The 20,790-nt window shown below is 41.6% G+C and overlaps 1 protein-coding gene across 3 annotated transcripts in view; it reads right to left on the reverse strand.

Moving 5' to 3' along the window:
• PGAP1 (post-GPI attachment to proteins inositol deacylase 1) overlaps nt 1-20,790 on the reverse strand; it is an 89,929-nt gene that overhangs the window by 31,063 nt on the left and 38,076 nt on the right. For all 3 annotated transcript variants that reach the window (XM_053280288.1, XM_053280279.1, XM_053280296.1), the window contains 10 exons: nt 20,566-20,615; nt 14,366-14,417; nt 14,035-14,112; nt 11,494-11,569; nt 11,197-11,270; nt 11,046-11,097; nt 7,546-7,612; nt 4,294-4,402; nt 3,360-3,398; nt 1,456-1,549 (listed from right to left, as the gene is read on the reverse strand). In XM_053280288.1, the coding sequence (XP_053136263.1) occupies nt 1,456-1,549; nt 3,360-3,398; nt 4,294-4,402; nt 7,546-7,612; nt 11,046-11,097; nt 11,197-11,270; nt 11,494-11,569; nt 14,035-14,112; nt 14,366-14,417; nt 20,566-20,615 (691 nt within the window). The remainder of the gene's footprint in view (nt 1-1,455; nt 1,550-3,359; nt 3,399-4,293; nt 4,403-7,545; nt 7,613-11,045; nt 11,098-11,196; nt 11,271-11,493; nt 11,570-14,034; nt 14,113-14,365; nt 14,418-20,565; nt 20,616-20,790) is intronic.

Consider the following 20,790-nt stretch of genomic DNA (forward strand, 5'->3'; position numbering starts at 1 on the left):
CGATGCTGCATAGAAAGAGGAGATGCATAGTAGGACTCTTTCAGAAAGGTACATCGTTTATCATCATGGGTTTTTAGCAAGTCATCCCATATTTAGGAAGGGCTGTTCCTGTGATAAAAGGCTGTGACTGGACCATCCACCAAGAGCATCTTTAGTATATCCATGATAATCCTGGGTGCCACACAGTAATATTTTGTGGCTGCTTTGAACTTTTTCCCCTGGTTCATTTTTCCTCATGTAATTTTTTTGAACAGAGGGTGAGGAACTGTGGCCTCAAATGTGGAATGAGGGGCAGCGGGGAGACTTTGAATACATTCCTACGGGTTAGCTGGTGGTGCGATCAGATCCTCTTGCTTGCGCACCCAGTAGGCATTATTTCTTAGTAAAGACAACTCCTCAGCAGAGAACAACCTGTGGAATGGGTGGGGGAAGGTACCACTCTATCCACCCCATCAGAAAGTTCCTGATGCATCTCTTTCTGATGAGGAGGTTCAGACACTGATCCACAGTGGGACTCCATTGGTAATCTGATTTCTGGGATGTAGTGAGGGGGAAAATAGGGGTCCCTTTGGCATCGATTAGTATGGTAGTGTTGGGGAAGGGAAAATTTGAACCACTAGGGGAGTGAGGGGACGGTTCCCTCTGTGCACTCCCTGTACTCACTTGCACTTCCTCTAACAATATGATTGGACTGTTGAGTATGTGAGTGGGGTGGCAAAGTTTCACACCAAAGTTCTTCCTGCCCTCTATCAGGACTAATTTGCAGGAGTAGGCAGAGGGAGAAAGGGAGAAACAACAGACAAGACTCTTTTGAAAGAGAGCAAAGCACTGTGGCCACACTGTCTACTGGAGTGCAACACGGCAGGCAGTGAGGGCAAGGGGAATTCCTCACCCCTCATATATGGAAATCAAAGGCCTGAATGTGATTGGACCTGCCTTGAAAGAAAATGGGAGAACAACCCATATCTGGATACACTCTTCCACTAAAGGAGAAACATTTTAAACTATGTAGCCACAGTTAAATTCTAACACCAGTGCTCTAAACTGTTGATTATCAGTTTATCCCATTGTTAGAGCACACATGAGATAAAACCAGTGACTGTGTATTTGAAAAATATTCTTGGTTCTACATATACAGTACTTCAATGTTCTTTCAGTGTGCATGTCTAACCACAAAAAGCACCCATTAGTCTGACTGAGAAATCTGTTTTAGAAATGTTGACTTTGAAAGCCTCCATCTTGCATTAAGAAAAGTTTCTTTTAAAATATGCTTCTATTAAGTCAATGTCAATGCTTCATTCTAACAATTTAATCTTGGATGCCCAGAAATATCTAGTTTGTTATAACACCTTAAGAGAGAGAGAATTGCAAATGAAATGCACTATGAAATGTAATGATTTTTTCTAGTTTAGCATGCTAAATAAACCTGTGATTAAAAATCTTTTCACATATTACCTGTTGAAATTAGGGACTTTAATTGTCTTCCATAGGCAAGAAGAATATTAGAAATAATGTACACAGGAATGATGCCACCATGGAACCTTATTACCTACAAAAACAAAAATGTTTTATGGGCACTTGGAGCATGCAAAGTCACTCCATTTTTGTAGTGAGAACAATTCCCTACCTATACAGGAGGACCTTGTTATTTGACATCCACGGTTTCGCATATCTGTGGTCAGGTATACGGACAAAAAAGTCAGCAAAAAAGGGGTTAAATCTGCATATCAGAAGTGGCCAGAAGTGACCTCTGAGGTCATTTCTGGCCACCATTTTGTGTTTGGGAGCCATTTTGTGGCTCCTTTTCAAAGAAAAAATTGTTTAAAAACCCAATTTCTCTCAAAAAGAAAAAGAAAAAAAGGTGGATTTAAGTCATTTGGTGGGCATTGCTGGACTGCTGGGGACCTGTAGACCATGGTAGGGCACTTTGTTTTTCTTCATGTTTGCTATTTTCCATGCCCTTCAGAACCTAACCCCCTCAATCCCATTCACTTAATGCCTCAGTATTCTCTGTTTCAGTATCCACGGCAATAGCTCAGAATGGAGTCCCCATGAATACCAAGGTCCTCCTGTACACCCTTTTTTTCTGAAGAGCTCCACATATATCAACTCTTAGTAATTTTTCCAAATCTGTAAACAAGGCCTGCAGCGAAGAGTTGAGGCTGAAACAAAGCAGCTTGCCCAAGGCTACTCAGTGAGGTCAAAGACTCCCCAACTCATGCTCTTAATACAAATATACCAGTTCTCAAGAGGGTGAGGGGAAAAACTGAAGTTAGAAACTGAGTCTATTGATGTGTATGAATACCACATCTTACGCCAATATAAAGCACTCAGACATATGCAACTATTACTCGAATCATGTTGTGTGTGCTTCTTTGATATAACCTCTATGGATACCAGCCGATATTCTTAATATGAATTTAGAATTGTAATCTTGGGGCAATACCAGTTCCAATGTAACATCTCTAGGATTTCCCCCCCTCTTCCACAAAATTTATATGGTTAAACATCCATCTACAGTTTTCCCAAGTATTTTAAGTTAGAAGGCTTTTTAAGATTTCTTCCCCCATGGATATGAACTATTTTATGACAGCCACATATGAAACTGTGTGAATGGTAGTGACACAGGATTAACTGGGAGGCTGGAAGCAATTGTCTGTGTAGGGTGCACCAGTGTGGAGGCCACAAGGAAGCTACTGGAGGTACGGGTCTGAAATATGAGTTCTAAGGCAGGGCTATCAGGGCCTGACACAAGAGCCTGATATCCTGCATATCAGGATGCAAATCTCATGGGAAGCAGCAATATGGCATGCTTCTCACTCATTCCTCCTGTCCCATAACCTCAAACACACATTGGGCAAAATTATGGATAATTCATGAAGAATTGCACAGCTGATTTTCATGGTAAATAATCAAAACTTCAAGTCAGTGACAGAAATTATCAAGGGCACTCAGATCTGTTGGATCAGAACATTCTTGGAGTCAGTTCCACTTTAGAACAAGGACTGATCAAACCTATGATTTGTGTTGTTATACCAAGGAAAGCCTACTGAACTGAATTACCAGCATTAGCAATGCTAAGGTCACAGTCCTTTTGTAATCCTATGAAGAAATTGTCCTAAATTCTCTTGGTGTTGGGGTGGAGTGGGGGAGGGAAATAGACAATGTCTAACCTTATATTAGTTGATAAATGTTGCAATGCTTCATCTGTGTTTCAGAGAACAAATCAGCAAAGCAAGACAAGCAATATCCTTGTTCAACTACTTGCTGTTGATACAGACACACACCTCACATTAACAGAAGCTGAACTAATACGTTACCAATCTTGTTTAGTAATGTTATACTAAATGAAACCTTACCTGGCCAAGAACTTGCAGAAAGGAGGTCTTGAGAGTTACCTAGTATAACAGAAAAAAATTTTTTATGAATATTTTAGATACATAAAATATGCATCTCATAGTTTTTACGAATAATCTTTGAATAATATAAAAACACCAAACACATTAGGTTGTATTGTTGTAGCTGCTGAGCAGGTACAAAGCATTTTCCCATAATCTTACTATTCTGTGTCAAATTGTCACAAGTTGGAAGGCTTGTTTGGTTCTGAGATGTTCCTATGTATGAGATGGCCTGCTTCTGGGTCATCTCATACAAAAAGTTCTTATCTCCCGAAACTCAGGTAGGGGTGTAAAGTAACCTACCCAAGAGTGCCTTATAGTACTTTGGTCCCTTGCTAAGCAAGACTAACCCTTGTGTTAGGGCCAGGAGTGCTGCTTCTGCTCAGAAGCTACAACAGTATCTTAACCTATGCTCATGCAGCAATGCAAGAGCAACTCCCTGCCTCCACTCCCTACAAATTCCCTGAACCCCCTGATCCCTCAACCCAAAGCTGCTCCCAAGAATCAGTGAACCCTTAAAAAGGGATTGGGATAGGTTGGAGGGAATCCCCCAAACCAGGCACAAGCACTCCAACCCTCAAAAGTTACTTTTTGGGAAAACACAGGGGAACTGTAACAACGAGGAAAAGATGTTCACTTTCACTCGCACCACTGCACAAAAGGCAAGTTCTGATACAACCCATTCTCTTTCAATACCACAATAAAATATACTCATTTATCTTACAAATAAAAAGTGAAATCTGAGTTCAGTTCTGAATCAATGCAGATTTTCACAATGACTGTGTCCATACTTCACTGAAAGATTGTGCCAGTGTTTCATAATGCTGCAACTATGCACCTTTACTTGGGGGGCAGAAGGAGAGAGAACCCAAATGTTTTGATGGCTTTTACTTACTTCATATATACAATCTGAAGATGAATAAATATTCAACACTGGAACAGTAGTGTCATTTTCAGGCTGTGCAATGTGCAGTTTTGCAGAAATCTCAGTTGAAGATGGAACTCTAAAGTAGTTGTGTTAAATTTTCTTAATGTTAGTATGCAGCACACATTTATCTAATACAATATATATATATTTAAAAACCCAGGTCATTGTTTGCAACATGAAACTGGGTTCATATTATATCTGGGCAAAACGAAATGACAGACAACTCAGCACACAAGACTATACCCAATTAAAGTATCTCAGAAAATATCTATCCAATATTCAGTAGGTCTGGGCTATCGGAAAAGTCGGAAGGCCTGATGGAGTTTTTCCCTCCCCACCACCACACAGAGGCAGCCAATCATGGTGCAATTGCCCCAGGTAGTGTGGTGGTTGCAGGAGGAGGTTCTTTAATTCGCAATCCAGTATTTGGGAGGCTGGGTAGGTGGAGAGAATACTGGAAGAGTCCATGGGGAGGTTGGGGGAATGTGAAGGAATGCCTGGAAACTGTAGTTCTCCCCACAGCTTCTCCCATGAGAGAAGCTCTGGGAAGAACCACAGTTCCCAGGCATCCCCATGCTCCCCCCACAGTCTCCTCCCTGCATGACTCACTGTGCTCCCTACAGACCCCCTCCAGGCATTCTCTCCATCTGTCCAGCCTCCCACACCATTGCTGGGTCGGGAATTAAAGACACTCCTCCAAACACTGTATTATCTGGGGGAATTGCCTTACGATTGGCTGCTTCCTTGTGGTGGCAGGAAGGGAATGGCCGCAACGTGCCTTCCAATATTTCCAATAGCCCAGACCTAATATTTAACAACGAAGGTGTCACCACCAGAGTCAAACAGTTGATACATCACATGGTGTTAGAAACTAGTTTGCATACACCGACAATAGTTTTGATTCTGCAGAGCAAGAGCATGAGTCCTGCAGGATCAGACCAAAAGATGTATTGAGCTCACTTCCCACGGTAGCCAACAAAATGCCTCTGGGAAACTTCACACTCATGTGCTTTGCTTTTAGAGGCTGCATGCATATGTCACAGCATGCACCATTTTACAACAGGCGAGTGAGCAAGAATGGAAAATGCTCATTTACTAAGTGAGCAAGAATAGAAAATGTCTTGTCTAAGATGGTGGTTGCCACCTGCAGTGTATATGTATTTGCATGTTTTTGTTACAAATGGTGTTCCTAATTGGGACTACTTTTGTAGTCTATCAAAAAGTATTAAAATAGATCTAACTCATTAAGTCAACTAGATGTTACAACCCTAAAAATAAACAATTTATTTTTGAAACAGATACAACCCTAGCAAGTTGCAAACAGAAATAGTTCATTTAGCCTGGCTCTGCAGTTGAAGCAACTACATAAGAAGTTGAGCTGTAGGACTTAGTCTGTACAATATTTAGATTTCATTCTCTGGAACAAAAAAAACCCAACAACTTTTATCCCAACAGAATAAGGATATAAGTGTCTATACAAAGGGACAGCAAGGAAGGTGACAGTTTTCTTCAGCAAATACACTAAATAACCTGCTTTGCAGATTCTAGGACTGTAGAATATGATTTCCATTTTCGGAATTTGCAGACAGCCAATATGATTCCATTTTCTATTATTCCAAGTGTTCTCTAAATCAAAATGCTGTCTTAATTTAGGCTGAAATCCTGTGCACACTTATTTGAAGTCACCCAACTTAATACAGTGGGATTTACTATCAAGTAACCATGAACAGGATCACATTGCTAAACAGCTGTTTATATCTATGAATAGACACTAAAATAAAAATGTAACAAAGAATTCTAATCAGATACTCAAAGATCTGGATAGTGATCCGTTGCACTCATAAAGAATGGGTTCTGCGCCTGCGCAGGGACCTCGCGGACCGATTGACTAGCTCCTCGCGACGCCCCCAACCGCCCTGCACGTGATCGTGCCTTCGTCAAAACAGGCAGTTGGGGCGTGTCTTCCTCAGTTTCTTTGGACCGCCAGTACAATTGTTCACACCGACGATCCCTTTCAATTCTTCAACTTTCTATCTTGATGACGTGGGGAGGCTGGGCGGGTATTATGAATACAACGGATCACCTCCAGATCATCTGTTACAGGTGAGCAACCTGTTTTTACTTTTTTTTTCCTTTTTAAAGAGAAAGACTGATTGCATCATCACTAAACAAGCTTTCTATCCTGATCAGAATTTGAAAGTCAGTTTGCAATCAACATTGAATCACCTAATGCCATCACAAATTGTGACACCCCATTTCTTTGCATATAATCAGGATGCCTATATAGGTGGCCCTCATTTGCAGGGAGGTTCCATTCAGGCCCACAACCTCAGATAACAAAACCGCAAACAATGAAACATTAAGCCATTGGAAACTGGATGGTTAGGTTGCAGGGCCCAGAAAAACAACTGAAAAAAATCACTGAAAAGGGTAAAAGCAGCAATAAGGCTGGAGCACAGCACTGTCTCTTGGCCACCTCAGATCTTCCACTCTCCGATTCTCTAGCTCCTCCAGCAATGTCCCCCAGCTCCTCCAGTCATGTGTAATCATGAAGTTGCCTCACCCCACAGCTGGTCCAGCACTTAGCAGCACAAGCCCTTGGCCTGTTTGGTTGGGAGGTTGGCCAATGAGGCAGCACAAAATTAAATGTTTAATTTAAATTTCATTTTTAATTGCAATTTAAATTAAATATTCTGTAATGACCAAAACTATAGTTTTTAATGTGATTTTTAAAATAAAAAATAATTTTTCAACAAAATTAAAGTTTATAATAGTGAGAGTTAGCATCTTAGAAGGGCAGCATAATACTGCAAGAGGCTCCAGAAAATGGCTTCAAGAAGCTCCACAGGAATGGCTCAAAAAAAGGCTCTCAATGGCTCCCTAAAGATACCAAAGGCTATCCAAGCCTGCCAAATACTACCCAAAATGGCTTAAAAACACAAAAAACCCTCTATACATGAAGACCAAAGCACTCTTACAACTCATGAGCATGTGCAGCAAGAGCATGACCATGTAACAGCAGAACTGTGCTGCCGAAAATGGCGGATATGTGAAACAGCATACTGCAGATTACCAAGTCGGGTATATATTGCCCGACTGCGGATATGCAAAACTGTGAGTGCCAAAACCAAGAATGAGGGCCAACTGTAATTTTTTTCCCCATATATGAAAGTATCTACAGAATACTTTTCAGTACTAGAAAGAATGGGAAATCCTTACTGAGACCAAGTTAAAGAATCTTCATGTGACCATGGTATATGAAGTCGGTATACACTAGACCTCCTTTCTGGAAGAGACAAATGAAAGAATGCAATGTGATACAGTACTTCTAGGTTGTCTACCCACGGTTTAAAACAGAATACAAATACTTTTTTTAACCGCAAATAGTAAACACCTTATTCACATGGGAAATGTTCAATGTGTATGTCTACAAACACAGAGTTCTGCAATGACATGCAATATAGCAAGTGATCATGAGGCCCAAGCATCGTTTGAGCTTAAAAAAAAAAAAGGAGCTTCATGACTAAAAATGGTAAATGCACAGTGAGCAAGTCAAGCTTCCACTTAAACGCATAAGACTTTTCCGTGCTTGAAATAAGGAGCATGGGTAGTTCTCTCACTCCAAAATTAGTTTCCCAGTTATCTAGTATTCATGCTTTGCTGCTCAGGCTGTTCTCAAATACAATGCATTATTATTATGTATTCATGCTTAACACTGCCCCTCTCCACCAAATACTCGTAAATACTGGATTTTATTTAAGGCTAAAATTTGTCCACTTGCCTTAAAACGTGCCGTTAAGTCGATTTCGACTCCTGGCACCCACAGAGCCCTGTGGTTGTGTTTGGTAGAATACAGGAGGGATTTACCATTGCCTCTTCCTGTGTAGTATGAGATGATGCCTTTCAGCACCTTTCTCTGTCGCTGCTGCCCAATATAGTCTGGGAAACATACCAGCAGGGATTCGAACCGTCAACCACTGGCTTGGTAGTCAAGCCATTTCCCTATTGCACCATTAGGTGGCTTTACCCTCCACTTTATATCACCCACTGAGCATATACACCAACCCCCTTCATGATTCCTGTCAGGTAGGTGGTTGCCTAAAGCTCATGGTGCTCCAGAATCCATTAGTTCCTGGCACTTTGCCTTTCCCCCCAAAATGGAGTAAGATGACTATACTTTTCAGAGTGTCAAAAGGACTTGTTTTGGACCTATCATGGACAGGCATCACCCATCTCAATTTTGCATTAAGTCATATTTATCATTATTCACATCCCATGGCAGGTGGTTAACATTTGGGATGTGTCATATCACAACTTACCCAATTTCTACTCTACAAGGAGTGTGTGGGTGGGGTGGAGGCTTACCAAGTACAGTAAGAGCTAAAAACAGTGAAAGCTGTTTTGTCACTAGGGAAGTGACACAGGCAGATCATTCCCATAATTTATTTCTATACACACTCAAGTATTTCTCTAAGTAGCTTCAGACTGTCAACTCTAAGGATAGAGTTATATAGTCTATCCATACGGAATGTGCTTCCTAACAAAATTAGAGCCTACCCTTCTCTGGATGTTTTAAAGAAAAATCTGAACACATAGCTGTTTAATCAGGCTTTTAATTTATCATTTTACAATTAAGTTTTGGAGTTTTTAATCTAGTTTTAGAATTTTTATCTATTTTAATTGCGTTAAAATTTAATTGTATAACACATAACTACAATTGTAAATAGTTCAGAGATTTGTGTATGGGGCCGTATAGAAATGTGCAAAATTAAAAAAGTTAAAATACAAATTTAGAAGTGCAAAGTTTTATGCATAATCCTTCTCTCTTCACTGAAAGGCACTGCTTGTGAGAATAAAGTTCTACACATCTTAGCTGATATAATCTCAAGGTTGCACATATCACCAAGTTATTTTATGTGACAGTTGAGATAATCAAGTGAAGACCCTGGTCACACAAACCAGTTCTTAGACTATAAATAACAAAGTGCTATGATATTGTAGAAGCCAATATGAATCAGAGGGGAAGGCCAAAATGGTAACCTGCATGGAAAAGCGTTCAACCTTTTCTTGTGTGTTATTTGTTCTAATCTTCATGATTGGCAACAACAACACCACATTATTAGAAGTATACGTTTACTATACCCTGTGCCTGCAATATAATGAACACTTTACCAGTCAGGTCCAAAAAATAATTATTTGTTAAAGATTAATATTTACATCAGATCACTATCACCATGTTTACAAAGCTCTGTACTAAAACAGAATATTTGATTATTTATTGTTAAATACTTTGTTAACATGCATACGTGTGTGCACACACACACACACACACACACAGAGATATGTTTAAAAGCAGTCCTTTGAAACATAAGCAGATTATGAGCCCTATTTAGGCACCTTACTGACCCTGGAGGACACCAAATAGATTTGCACATGCTTTTTAATACCTCCCCAACCCACATAGGGATATATATACTAAATCTAAAGGATCAGAATAGAGACTGCCCAGAATTATAAAACCTGACTCAGTGCTAACACATTTATCTGGCTTACTAAAGGGACACCAGGAAGTTCTGCTCACCAGTAATAATACCTCTGAATTATATACACTAATTAACTAACTTGAGCAATATTCTGGTGGCCATGGATTAATGCTCACATCTCAGTTAACATCAATAGTATTTTATTTTTAATTTCACCTCCATTGGAAACACACGAACAAAATCCAAAATTCATTTTTCTTTCAAAGATTTCACCCCAAACCCATACTCTGGAAAATGCCAGACAGGCAAGAGATTAGAAAAAAAACTACAGATCTAAGAAGTTTCACCTTTACATTAATAATATAATTATGCCTCCAGAAGACTCAAAGAGCCACACACTTCTTTGGGAAAAAATAGAGAACAAGTTCCTGTGACACTGAATCCCTTTCCCATCACACATGATCAAAGAAAAGAAAGGTAATCAGACTGCCTATTTCAATATTTGCTTCAAGTTCCTATTCTATTCCTAAAATGAATGCTAAAAATAAAGTTGATGCTTCACATGACAGCATTTACTTTCAGCCTACTTCAAAGGCAAAACTATTTACTTAAGCATTATAGTCTAGATTTAAAATTTTAGGAGGACATCGTCACTTGCTGGTGAAGTAAATCACTAGGTATTCATTAAGTAAGTGTGATAAACCTAAAGCTGCTATAAATCTAGGGTTCTGCATGAGAGACAATTCAAACCTGAAATATGGGCTATCAGAGATACCATAATATGAAATCAAGCAGGGGTGCTGCAGAAGAGGAGCTATGCTGCAAAGTGCTTTGCACTGATCTGGCATGCTCAACTATGGAAGCTTTTTGTGAAAATCCACAAGAGATTGTTTTAACCATAATGGTAAAACTTTTAAAAGGAGTTTAAAGAAAGTAGAAGAGCAGAAGATTAACTTTTATATTGAACAAGTCTTTTTTAAATCGGAATCAGCAGGTGTCACATGTATTGGCAGAAATGTACTGCCAAGTTTCCATATCAGTAAGCACATCAAAATAACCAACTGCTGCAGTAGAAATACAACAATGTTAATTCCATAGGGAATCAAACCAAAACTGACTTTTAAAAATAAAGAATGCAGAGAGAATGGTAATGTGAAAAAAGAGCACACAGGTGACACATATAGAAAAGATTCTATTTGGGAGTAGCTTAAAGGAAGTATCAGGAAATAAGTTTACCTTTGAATGACTGGCAGTGGCTCTCTACATAGATTTTAAAAGCCTGATAGATCTAAAAAAAATTTAAGACACACATATCAGCTTAATAGTATTCACAAAATAACTAAACCATTGAGCTTTAACAAAACATTTCAGAAATAAATATTTATACCTGACCAAAATGTTGGAGCTGAATATTGTGAATAAGCCCAGTTGAATTTAATATGATTTTGCTTGAAGAGAACCCTGCAGAAATTATTGCCTTGTGTTAGAATTAACGTTAGTAAACCTAGAACACACACTAAAGTGGGGCAAAACCCATTTGCTGTACAGGAGTATTTATGTTAAGAGTTGCTATATTACATGTACACCCATTCTTTAGCTTGGTTTAAACTCAAGAGTTGAGAATTCTGACAATAAAAATTAGTTCTTCAAAGATCATTTGCCAAACACAGTGAACTGAACTTACCAAAAGATAAAAGATGTGTCACAGGGAGTTGCACTGTTCTTGAAGCTTCATTAAAGAACTCACAGTCCAAAGTAAACTGCAAGAAACAACAAACCATTTATTGAATCTGCATAGAATTACTATTACTGCCCAGTAGGCCTATGCATGCTGAAAATGTGCATGTTCTCTCAGGAGAAGCTTTGAGTGGGACTACCAGATCCAGAAGCCTACATGTTCTCCCAGAAGGCGTGTGGGAGTCCTATGTTGCCCGGCGTCACTTCCTGCCCCCCCACCCCCAAAGATTGCTGTACCCCCATGCCAGTGCTGAGAGCACCCTGGGAGCGCCCGGGGCACTTGCCCACCTCCTGATGGTAGGGATTTCCCAAACCAGAAAGCCCTTGTTTCCGACGTGCACAGGCCTACTTCTCAGTCGCTTCACATTCAGGAAGTGGAGATGAGTGCAAAGTTGTTGATCTCTCGAGTTCAACTATAGTGCAAGTGGACTTACCAAATGAACTAGAGCAAGTCATGATTTCTGGCAACATTATTTTTTACTTTCAAAAAATTAAGTAGAAATTTGTATTACCCAGAAATACTCAGCAGATGGCATGTTTGAGAATGACACGACACCATTTTATAGTTAATATGTACAGCCCGACCCTCCTCTAACACATCGCTTTGAAGTAAAACCCACTATAGGCTCTCTGTAGACTTAAAGCAAATGTGCACTTGTGGATTGAGCTTTGCCACAGATCTTACTGTCAATCTTGCCTAGCCCAACAGCAAAGGTTTAGTCCACACTCTGGATGAAACATGAGCTACTCTCTCTAATTACACAATGTGCTAGAGCAAGGGTTTTCAATCAGGGCAACTTGAACCCTTGGGGTACCTTGAAGCCTCATAGGGAGTATACGGAGTACAGAGAGCATCTGGCAGCATCCCTCCCTCCTCTCCATGTGAATGACTGGCTAGTTGCTCAGGCTCAGCCCACCTCAACCTCAGCCTGACTGACAGGCTCAGCAGCGAGGGAAATGCTAACTGATGCTCAGCATCAGAATTGCCCTTGCTGATGACACTGTCAGTCAAGTTGAGGGAGAGGTGGGACAAGCCTAAGCATCCAGCCAGTCATGTGAAGGAGGAGGAGGAAAGAGAGATGGGGGTCGGGTCAGGTCAGGGGGTTGCTGTTAAGTCCTGGCCATGAGGCTCTGAAGGTCAGATCGAGGAAGGAAGCCACAGCTTAGAGTCAAGGGGTGGGGCTTTTGTTTTCTCCTGATTCCAGGAACAAATTCTCTTAGCTTGTACAGAAGGACCTTGTTATTTGCAGATTCAGCATCAACGGTTTTGCAAATCCGTAGTCGGGTAGTTGACACCCGACCTTAAAATATGCAGGAAAAACCGGGATGGGGTGGGGGAGAGTTAAATGTGTGTATCAGTGGATTGGGAATAGCCAGAAATGACTTACGAGGTCCTTTCTGGCAGCCATTTTGTTACGTGTGTGTGTGTGTGTGTGTGTGTGTGTGTGTGTGTGTGTGTGTGTTTAAAAACACACTATTTTTTCACCAAAAACTGGCAAAATTGAGTGTCTTGGGGGGGGTGTTGCTGGACCGCTGGGAACCCACAAAACACAGTAAGGAACCTAACCCCCAGATATCCATTGCTCCAATGCATCGGTATTTGTGGTTTTGGTATCCACGGTACTTGCTGAGAACAGAATCCTTGCAAATACCAAGGTCTTCCTGTATTTCATTTCCCACCAACTTAGGCAAGATTTACTTCTGGGGTGAGGGTCACAGTTTTTGACTGCTTGTATGGAGTACCTGAGCTGAAGCTTTGAGAGAGAAGGGGTACATTTATTAATAAAGTAATCCTGTACTAGAGGATGCCTGTTATTAAAATACTTATGTTATCACCTATGATAAATTCCAATATAAAAAGAACAGGCTAGTTTACTTCACAGTTTTTCTTAGTTAGAATACAACAAGAAAAGAAAAAAAGTGTAGATCAGGGCTTAACAAATCCCAGACATCAGGGAGCCATAATGCCAAGAGTGGAATATTCATAGGTAACATCTATATAATTAATTCTCTTAGCCGGTGCGTGTCCTTAGGAATTAGGCGGCAGAACTCTCATGACACATTGAGTTCCTGGGCCCACCCAGCTGCAAGAGTTGAGAGGGGGAAGGTGGGGTGGGGGGCGGGGCCTAGAGAGGGTGGGGCAGGGGGCCTAGAGAGAGTGGGCCAGGGGTGAGGGGGCAAGAGAAAGTGGGGCAGGGGTGAAGTGGGAGGGGGCAAGAGAGAGTGGGGCTGGACGGGGGGAACAGCACGTCCCCAAAGAGCGTACAGATGCTCTGTGTGGGTTGGCTAGTTGTTTAATAAAATATTTTCCCAGCCAGCCATGCTTCTATTCAAAGTACATTATTGGTAAAAAGGATAGAGAAGTCCATTTACCCTCCCCCTCTACAACATCCATCTGTAAATTAACTAATTTTGTCAAATGTCCATAGTCTGGCCCCATATCCAAAGAAAATTTGTCAAGGTCTGCATAGATTCTCATCTTTCTTACCTTATTACCATTGACAGCTGGCACATGAAGTACAAGATGAGTTAAAGAAGGATAGTCTTGAAGTTTCAGAGTCACAACCTAAAATGCAATACACTTAACAGTGTTTATTTGATCTGAAAAAGGATCTTTGAATTTGGTATACACACACACCTATCATCATCTCCCAAGAAGTACTTAACTAAGAGGAAAGGCTATACATTTCTCTGAATTAATCACAGTAATTTTACTAGTGTGTTCAGGGCTGTGGGCTGCACAGCACACATATTCTTACTGGACTTAAATACTGACTCAAAGTATATAGCTTTGTGGCACAAAATCGTTTAAGTTTTACCTTAACTGTTGGCAGTAATTCAGCTTTCCAAGTCAGGTCAACACCTTGCAGACTGTGAAAGGTAAATATGAAGATAAAAATAGCAGAGGTTATGGATACAATAGAACTAGACTAGCTAATGTCATGAACAGTTTTTATAATACAGAATACACAATCACTGTGTACTTTTTTGTATTTTGAGTAACAAACAAGTTTATAAGCCAATTCAAGAATGATTATAGATAACTACGGTACCTATTAGTACTTAGCGTGTCCATGTACCATAGTATATTTGTCTCAAAGCTACTTCATACACAATGCTTTTCACACAGACACCATTTTACTGATTGAATTCACACCCAAACTACTCAGAAGGTTCTAGCAAATGGCAACAGATATCAGTGACATGCATATTCACACAGTCAGTATGTGCCCCTTTCTCACATTATGATATACACTTTTCCCTCTCTGAATGGCAACTATTTTTCTGCAGGAAACAACTTTAATATGTAGCAGCTCTAAACAAGATAAATGGGTCAACAAAATCCTCCTATTTAGTAGAAGAGGTGAATGCTATATGCAATAACCCTTGTCTGCAAGGAATATGGAAGGCAGTCTCATTAAAATTAAGAGGATGCTCAGCAATGGTCTTGCCTGATGGGCTATATCCTCCTCAGTACAAACATCTATCTATAGTCACTTCATAAAACTGTAAGTGGAATACACTGCACAATACAAAGTTGACCAAACTAATTTCTGCTATGTCAGTGGGAGGAGAGCTGGTCTTGCGGTAAGGTAAAGTGTACTGTCAAGTCAATTTCAACTCCTGGCACCCACAGAACCCTGAGGTTTTCTTTGGTAGAATACAGGAGCGGTTTACCCTTGCCTCTTGCCACACAGTACGAGATGATGCCTTTCAGCATCTTCCTATATAGCTGCTGCTCGATATAGTACCAGCAGGGATTTGAACTGGAAATGTTCTGATTGTTAGTCAAGTATTTCCCTGCTGCACCACTTAAGTTGACCTGTTCTTGTGGTAGCAAGCATGAATTGTTCCATTTGCTAAGCAGGGTCTGCTTTGGTTGCATATGAATGGGAGACTACATGTGTGAGCACTGTAATATACTCTCCATAGGGAATGGAGCCACTCTGGGAAGAGCATCTGCATGCTGGCATGCAGAAGGTTCCAGGTTCCCTTCCTGGTTTCTCCAAGATAGGGCTGAGAGAGACTCCAGCCTCCAGCCTTGGAGAAGCCACTGTTAGTCTGTGTAGACAATAATGAGCTAGATGGAACAATGGTCTGACTTGGTACAAGGCAGCTTCCTATGTTCCTATGAAGTTTCTGAACTAAATACAAAGATAGTCCTACATAGTGCACATTGATAATGATCTTCAATAAATGGGCAGAGCTGTTGTATCAGCCGTAGCTGGTAAAAGGCACTCCTGGCCATAGCCTGAACCCAAGACACCAGGGTGAAACCAGAATCTGAGAGTACTCCCAAACTACATACCTGTTCTTTCTAGGGGAGTGTAACCTCATCTACAATAGGAGATTCTACCCCATCCTCTACATTCCAAGCCTCTACCATGTGCACCTCCATCTTGCTTGGATCCAGATTCAATTTATTATTATTCATCCAGCCCATTGCTGCCTGTAGGCAGGCTTTAGGGAGACAGTGCCATTTCCTGATGATGATGATGATGACGACATGAAGAGATAGATTTGGGTGTCATCAGCATACTGGTAACACCCAGCACCAATTCCCCTGAGGACCTCGCCCAGAGGTTTCATGTAGATGTCAAAAAACAATGGTGACAAAATGGAACGCTGAGGGGTTCCATAAAACAACTCTTGTTTCAAAGAGCAACTATCACCAAGCACCACCATCTGAAATCTACTGAAGAGATAGGAGCAGAACCACTGCAAGGCAGTGTTTCCTAGCCCCAAATGCCTCAGGCAATCCAGAAGGATACCATGGTCGATGGTACTGAAAGCGGCCAAGAACTCCAAAAGGAGAATCAACCAAGTCACACTCACCGTCAGTTCCCTGACAAAGGTAATCTAGCAGGCTGACCAAGGCTGTCTCAACCCCATAACTCTCTCCTAACGCCAGTTTGAAATGGGTTTAGATAATTTGTTTCCTCCAAGACTGCTTGAAGCTGGTTAGCCACCTGCCTCTCTATCATCTTACCCAACCACGGGAGGTTGAAAACCAGCCTATAATTATGCATCACCAAGTGATCTAGGGCATCTTCTTAAGAATATGTCTAACCATTGCCTCCTTCAAACAAGGAGGCATCCTGAGGCCATGATGATGCCAACTAGGCCAACTCCAATAACCTCCCTGCAAGATGAGATTGGCCATGTTGGGCAAGGATCCAAAAAACAGGTAGTAGATTGTACCACTCCCAGAAGATTGTCCACGTTCTCAGGAATCACAGATTAAAACTGATCCAATCTAATCCTACAAGAGGAATTGCTGGACACCCCATTAACCAACCCTGCAAGAATGCTGGATTCCTGGTCAGCCTGCCTACTGGAGATTTTATCCACCAAGAACTCACTGGAAGTGTCACAGTGAGACACTGTTTCTGGGAACCGATTTGAAACAGAGTGAGCTGAGTTAGACCTGACAACTCAGAAGAGCTCTGCTGAACATGAACTTGTAGGCACAATACATGCAGAATAAAATCACTCTTTGGCTACGTGCACTGCCACAGCATAGGCCTTCCAATGGGCTCAATGTAGTGTCTTATCCAATTCAAGATGAGTCCTCCTCCTTTTGCACTCCAATCATCTACCTTGTCACTTCATCTCCCTTAGCTCTTCGTATACCATGGAACTAATTTTGAAGCAAGTCAGAGAAGATGCTTAGGAGCAATCATGTACATTGCCCTGGCCCTGTTCTCTCTAAAGCGTGCACACGTTCACAAGTTTTTGGATGTCCGCTCTGTTCAATTTAGATCCTGCTCAGGTTGAATCAGGAAGGCCCCATTCTGCATGCAGGTGCGCACACACTGCCTTGATACTGCCGCCCAGAACAAAACTCATTCTGTACAGAGATGAAAACAATTAGAGAAAATACTGAAACCCAGCATAGCTAAGGAAGGCAGTGTGAATTGGCGAGTTCCCTGTTCCAGCTATCCACCAGGGCATCGGCAGAATCACCAGCAGGGCCAAACGTAAAACCTTCCAAGGTCTCTTGGAATCCTACTGGATCCAGCAGCCTTCTCAGGCCGACCATCCTAATAGGTCCACCACCCCTGCAGGGGTCAACTGTGATTGTGAGACCAACCTTAACTACGAAGTGGTCCATCCATGCAGTAACACCAACCCATGGGTTAATTAGGCCTATGTCTAATCTCTGCACCAGACAACTGCACCAGGTCTGATAATCAGCAGGGTCAATTAAACTAAAAATAGGCTTCCATCTCTTTTTGGAGAAGGAGTTTGGGTTGTTAAGTTTGAAGTTAGGTTATTTGTTCTCAGTTCTGTTCTGGAAGCATAAGGAGAGAGCAGCAAGAAGGGCTGGAGACTGTCCCCTCCCCGCACCCCACCCCCAAATTCTTCTCGGTGTGTCTGAGAGGACTGACTTGGAGGCCTGCAGAGTGTTGATGCTAGGGATGTGCACGGAACCATGGAGCTGCGGACCGGCACCAGTGGGGGTGGCTCTTTAAGGGCAGGGAGGGTGCACTTACCCCTCCCGCCGCTTTCCCCCCCACCAGCATTCCGTTAATTTGCCAAAATCCATGGGGCGGCCGTGTACCTCCCTGCCCCTTCCCTCGTTGTTGGCCAGAAATAAGGAAATACTTTGTGCATGTGCGCCCGCACTCATGCGCGCGTGCCAACTGTGCACGTCGCACGTCACGCATACATGTCGCGTGTACGTGATGTGTGCAGTGGGTGCATGTGTGCAAGAGCGGGAGCACATGCACACAGTACTTCCTTATTTCTGGCCAACAATGGGGGAAGAGGCGGCAGGGAGGTATGCTGCCGCCCCATGGATTTTGGCAAATTAATGGAGCGCCGGCAGGGGAAAAGTGGCGGGAGGGGTAGGAGCACCCTCCCTCGCCCTTAAAGAGCCAACCCCACCAGTTCTTTGAACTGGTTCGGAGGCCCATAAAGGGCCTCTGGACCGTTTCGGTGCACATCCCTAGTTGGTGCTTCATGAGAACTACAAAGGTACTTTGGTCATATGGAAATTATTTTAGTTAGAACTTAGGTTAGGCTTTTTCTTTGATTTTTGTGTGACTGACTCATCAAAGCTCATCCTAATTGCCTGCCTTACACTTTTAATCTTCTGAGCTATTAGATTTCTTCAGATAATGAAACTTTTTGGTTATTTATCCTTCATGGGTGGAATGCTATGCGGCGAGTGGTAAACTCCTTAGCATCATGCTCTTTGAGCCATAGGACCAAGATGCCACAAAGCATTCCTTTTTCTTTTCTAGAGGTGGTTCTAAACTATTCCAGCTAACTCGTGGTTAGGCTGGGATTCCTATTCTGTCCAGTCCAGGACACCACAGGGAGGGGGAGATAAGAAACCTGTCCCAACTAGAACAAGTGGTAACAGTGGACATTAGCAACCTGGAAGATCAATCCCTTTAGTGGGAACTGGTCCTTCAGACACCCTACAACCAAGAAGGGATCCACCCAGAGGGCCTGTGGGGACCACACTACATTCCATGACAATGAGGAAACAACAGGAAACCCCATCCATGGAACACCACCCTGATCCAAGCAACTTGGATTGATATGAAGTGTTTCAACACAAATGTAAACCAATACTAGGTTTGCTCATGTAACAAAATAATACTTTTATGGTGACACTGATTGAACCCACTTGGACTTGAACCATCAGATCAAATGACTCTGGAGATCAAAACAGTTTGCTCCTACCTCATTCTAGATTACAGTTTAAAAAGACCACACCACTAGCCTTTTCACGGCTTAGGTTTTGATTTTAATATAGCGTTACAATATGTTTCCACATAAAGGAACAGCACATAGTGGTTTTCTCATGGTAAAAGGCTCCAAAATATATGGTAGATGGACATCTGAAATGCATACATATCACAGGCATATGCACAGGATTGTGATTTTGTGCTCACCATGTTGTGTGTTTAACTACCCTCTGGTAAGTGCGATGAACCACCCAATTTTGTATTTATTTATTTACTTACTTACTTACATTTCTAGCTCACCCTATACCCAAAGGTCTCAGAGCAGGTTACAATAAAACCAATATAAAACATAATGAAAATACATCATCATAAAATCAAAAATACAGTAAAGAAATAGTGCCTGAGAGAGGAAGGTATGCAGAGGGAGGTGGAGATAAATCTCCCTTCAGTTGTGCTGCACTTCCCCAGCTCCAGATTTTGGAGGAAGGTTGGGCGCTTGGCAACTGCTGCACTTCTCACATGCTCTAGGCCAGCAACCCCTCACCTTGCTTCTCCAGTTTATAGGTAGGAGATATAGAGGGGCTGGATTTGGCTGCTGCATTTGCAAGCTGGGGAGCAAAGCTAGGAACTCTCTTCCCACTTCAAGCTGGAGAGAGAGGAAAGGATTGTTCCTGATTTTGTGAGAGCAGGGACAAGATCCCACCCTTTGGAATAGGGGCCTAACAGCTACAAGTGTTTGGCTAGTCACCAAAGCCAACCAAGATTTGTTAGTGGAATGATAAACACACACAGTGCCTTAAATTTCAGCAGATGTGGACAACCATCTGAAGTATCACCAAGACCACCTCTTCAAAACCCTTTACCAGCTGGACATTCAAACAAAAGTTATTTTAATGTACAATACATTTTATTGGTTCACTCTAGGTTTTTATTATGAGCCCAGAGTTGTTGAAAAGCTAAAACACCAGCTTCAAAGAGTTTGTTAAACATTTGTTTAATCAAGGGCAATTACTGCAGGTTTACACCTAGCAGGCTCAGGAAGATTCTATTCATTAAAGCCAAATACAAGCAGAAACAACATATATTTAACTAGCATAATGTCACACAGGGATTCTTCTAATCCAAAAAGTGGATTAAGGCAGCTTTAAGGGTTCTTTAAAGTCCTAGTGTGCTGGAAAAAGACTTGCCAAAAAAAAACTAACAGTAAAATGAATGCCAGCTTTTAACACACACACACTCACACTCTAAGGCATCATTCATCTAAATTTCTTCCACCAATCCTGTTTACTTTTTACAAAATAAAATGTTATACTTACCACATAGATGAAGTACTGTTTATACAACCAAACATCCAACTATGTGTATCCTATTGAATGGGGGTGGGGAGGAGGGAAAGAAGGTACACAGTTTTATATGCTTTCAGTAGAGACTCTTGTCAACACTTCAAAGAAGCTCAACCCCTTTAGTTAAACTGTTACAAAAAATGCCCACCAGAAGCAGCGGAAATTGTGGGCAGCATCCAGACTAGCACTTTGCCAACA

This window comes from Hemicordylus capensis, chromosome 1, assembly GCF_027244095.1.
Source record: "Hemicordylus capensis ecotype Gifberg chromosome 1, rHemCap1.1.pri, whole genome shotgun sequence".
Taxonomy (NCBI): domain Eukaryota; kingdom Metazoa; phylum Chordata; class Lepidosauria; order Squamata; family Cordylidae; genus Hemicordylus; species Hemicordylus capensis.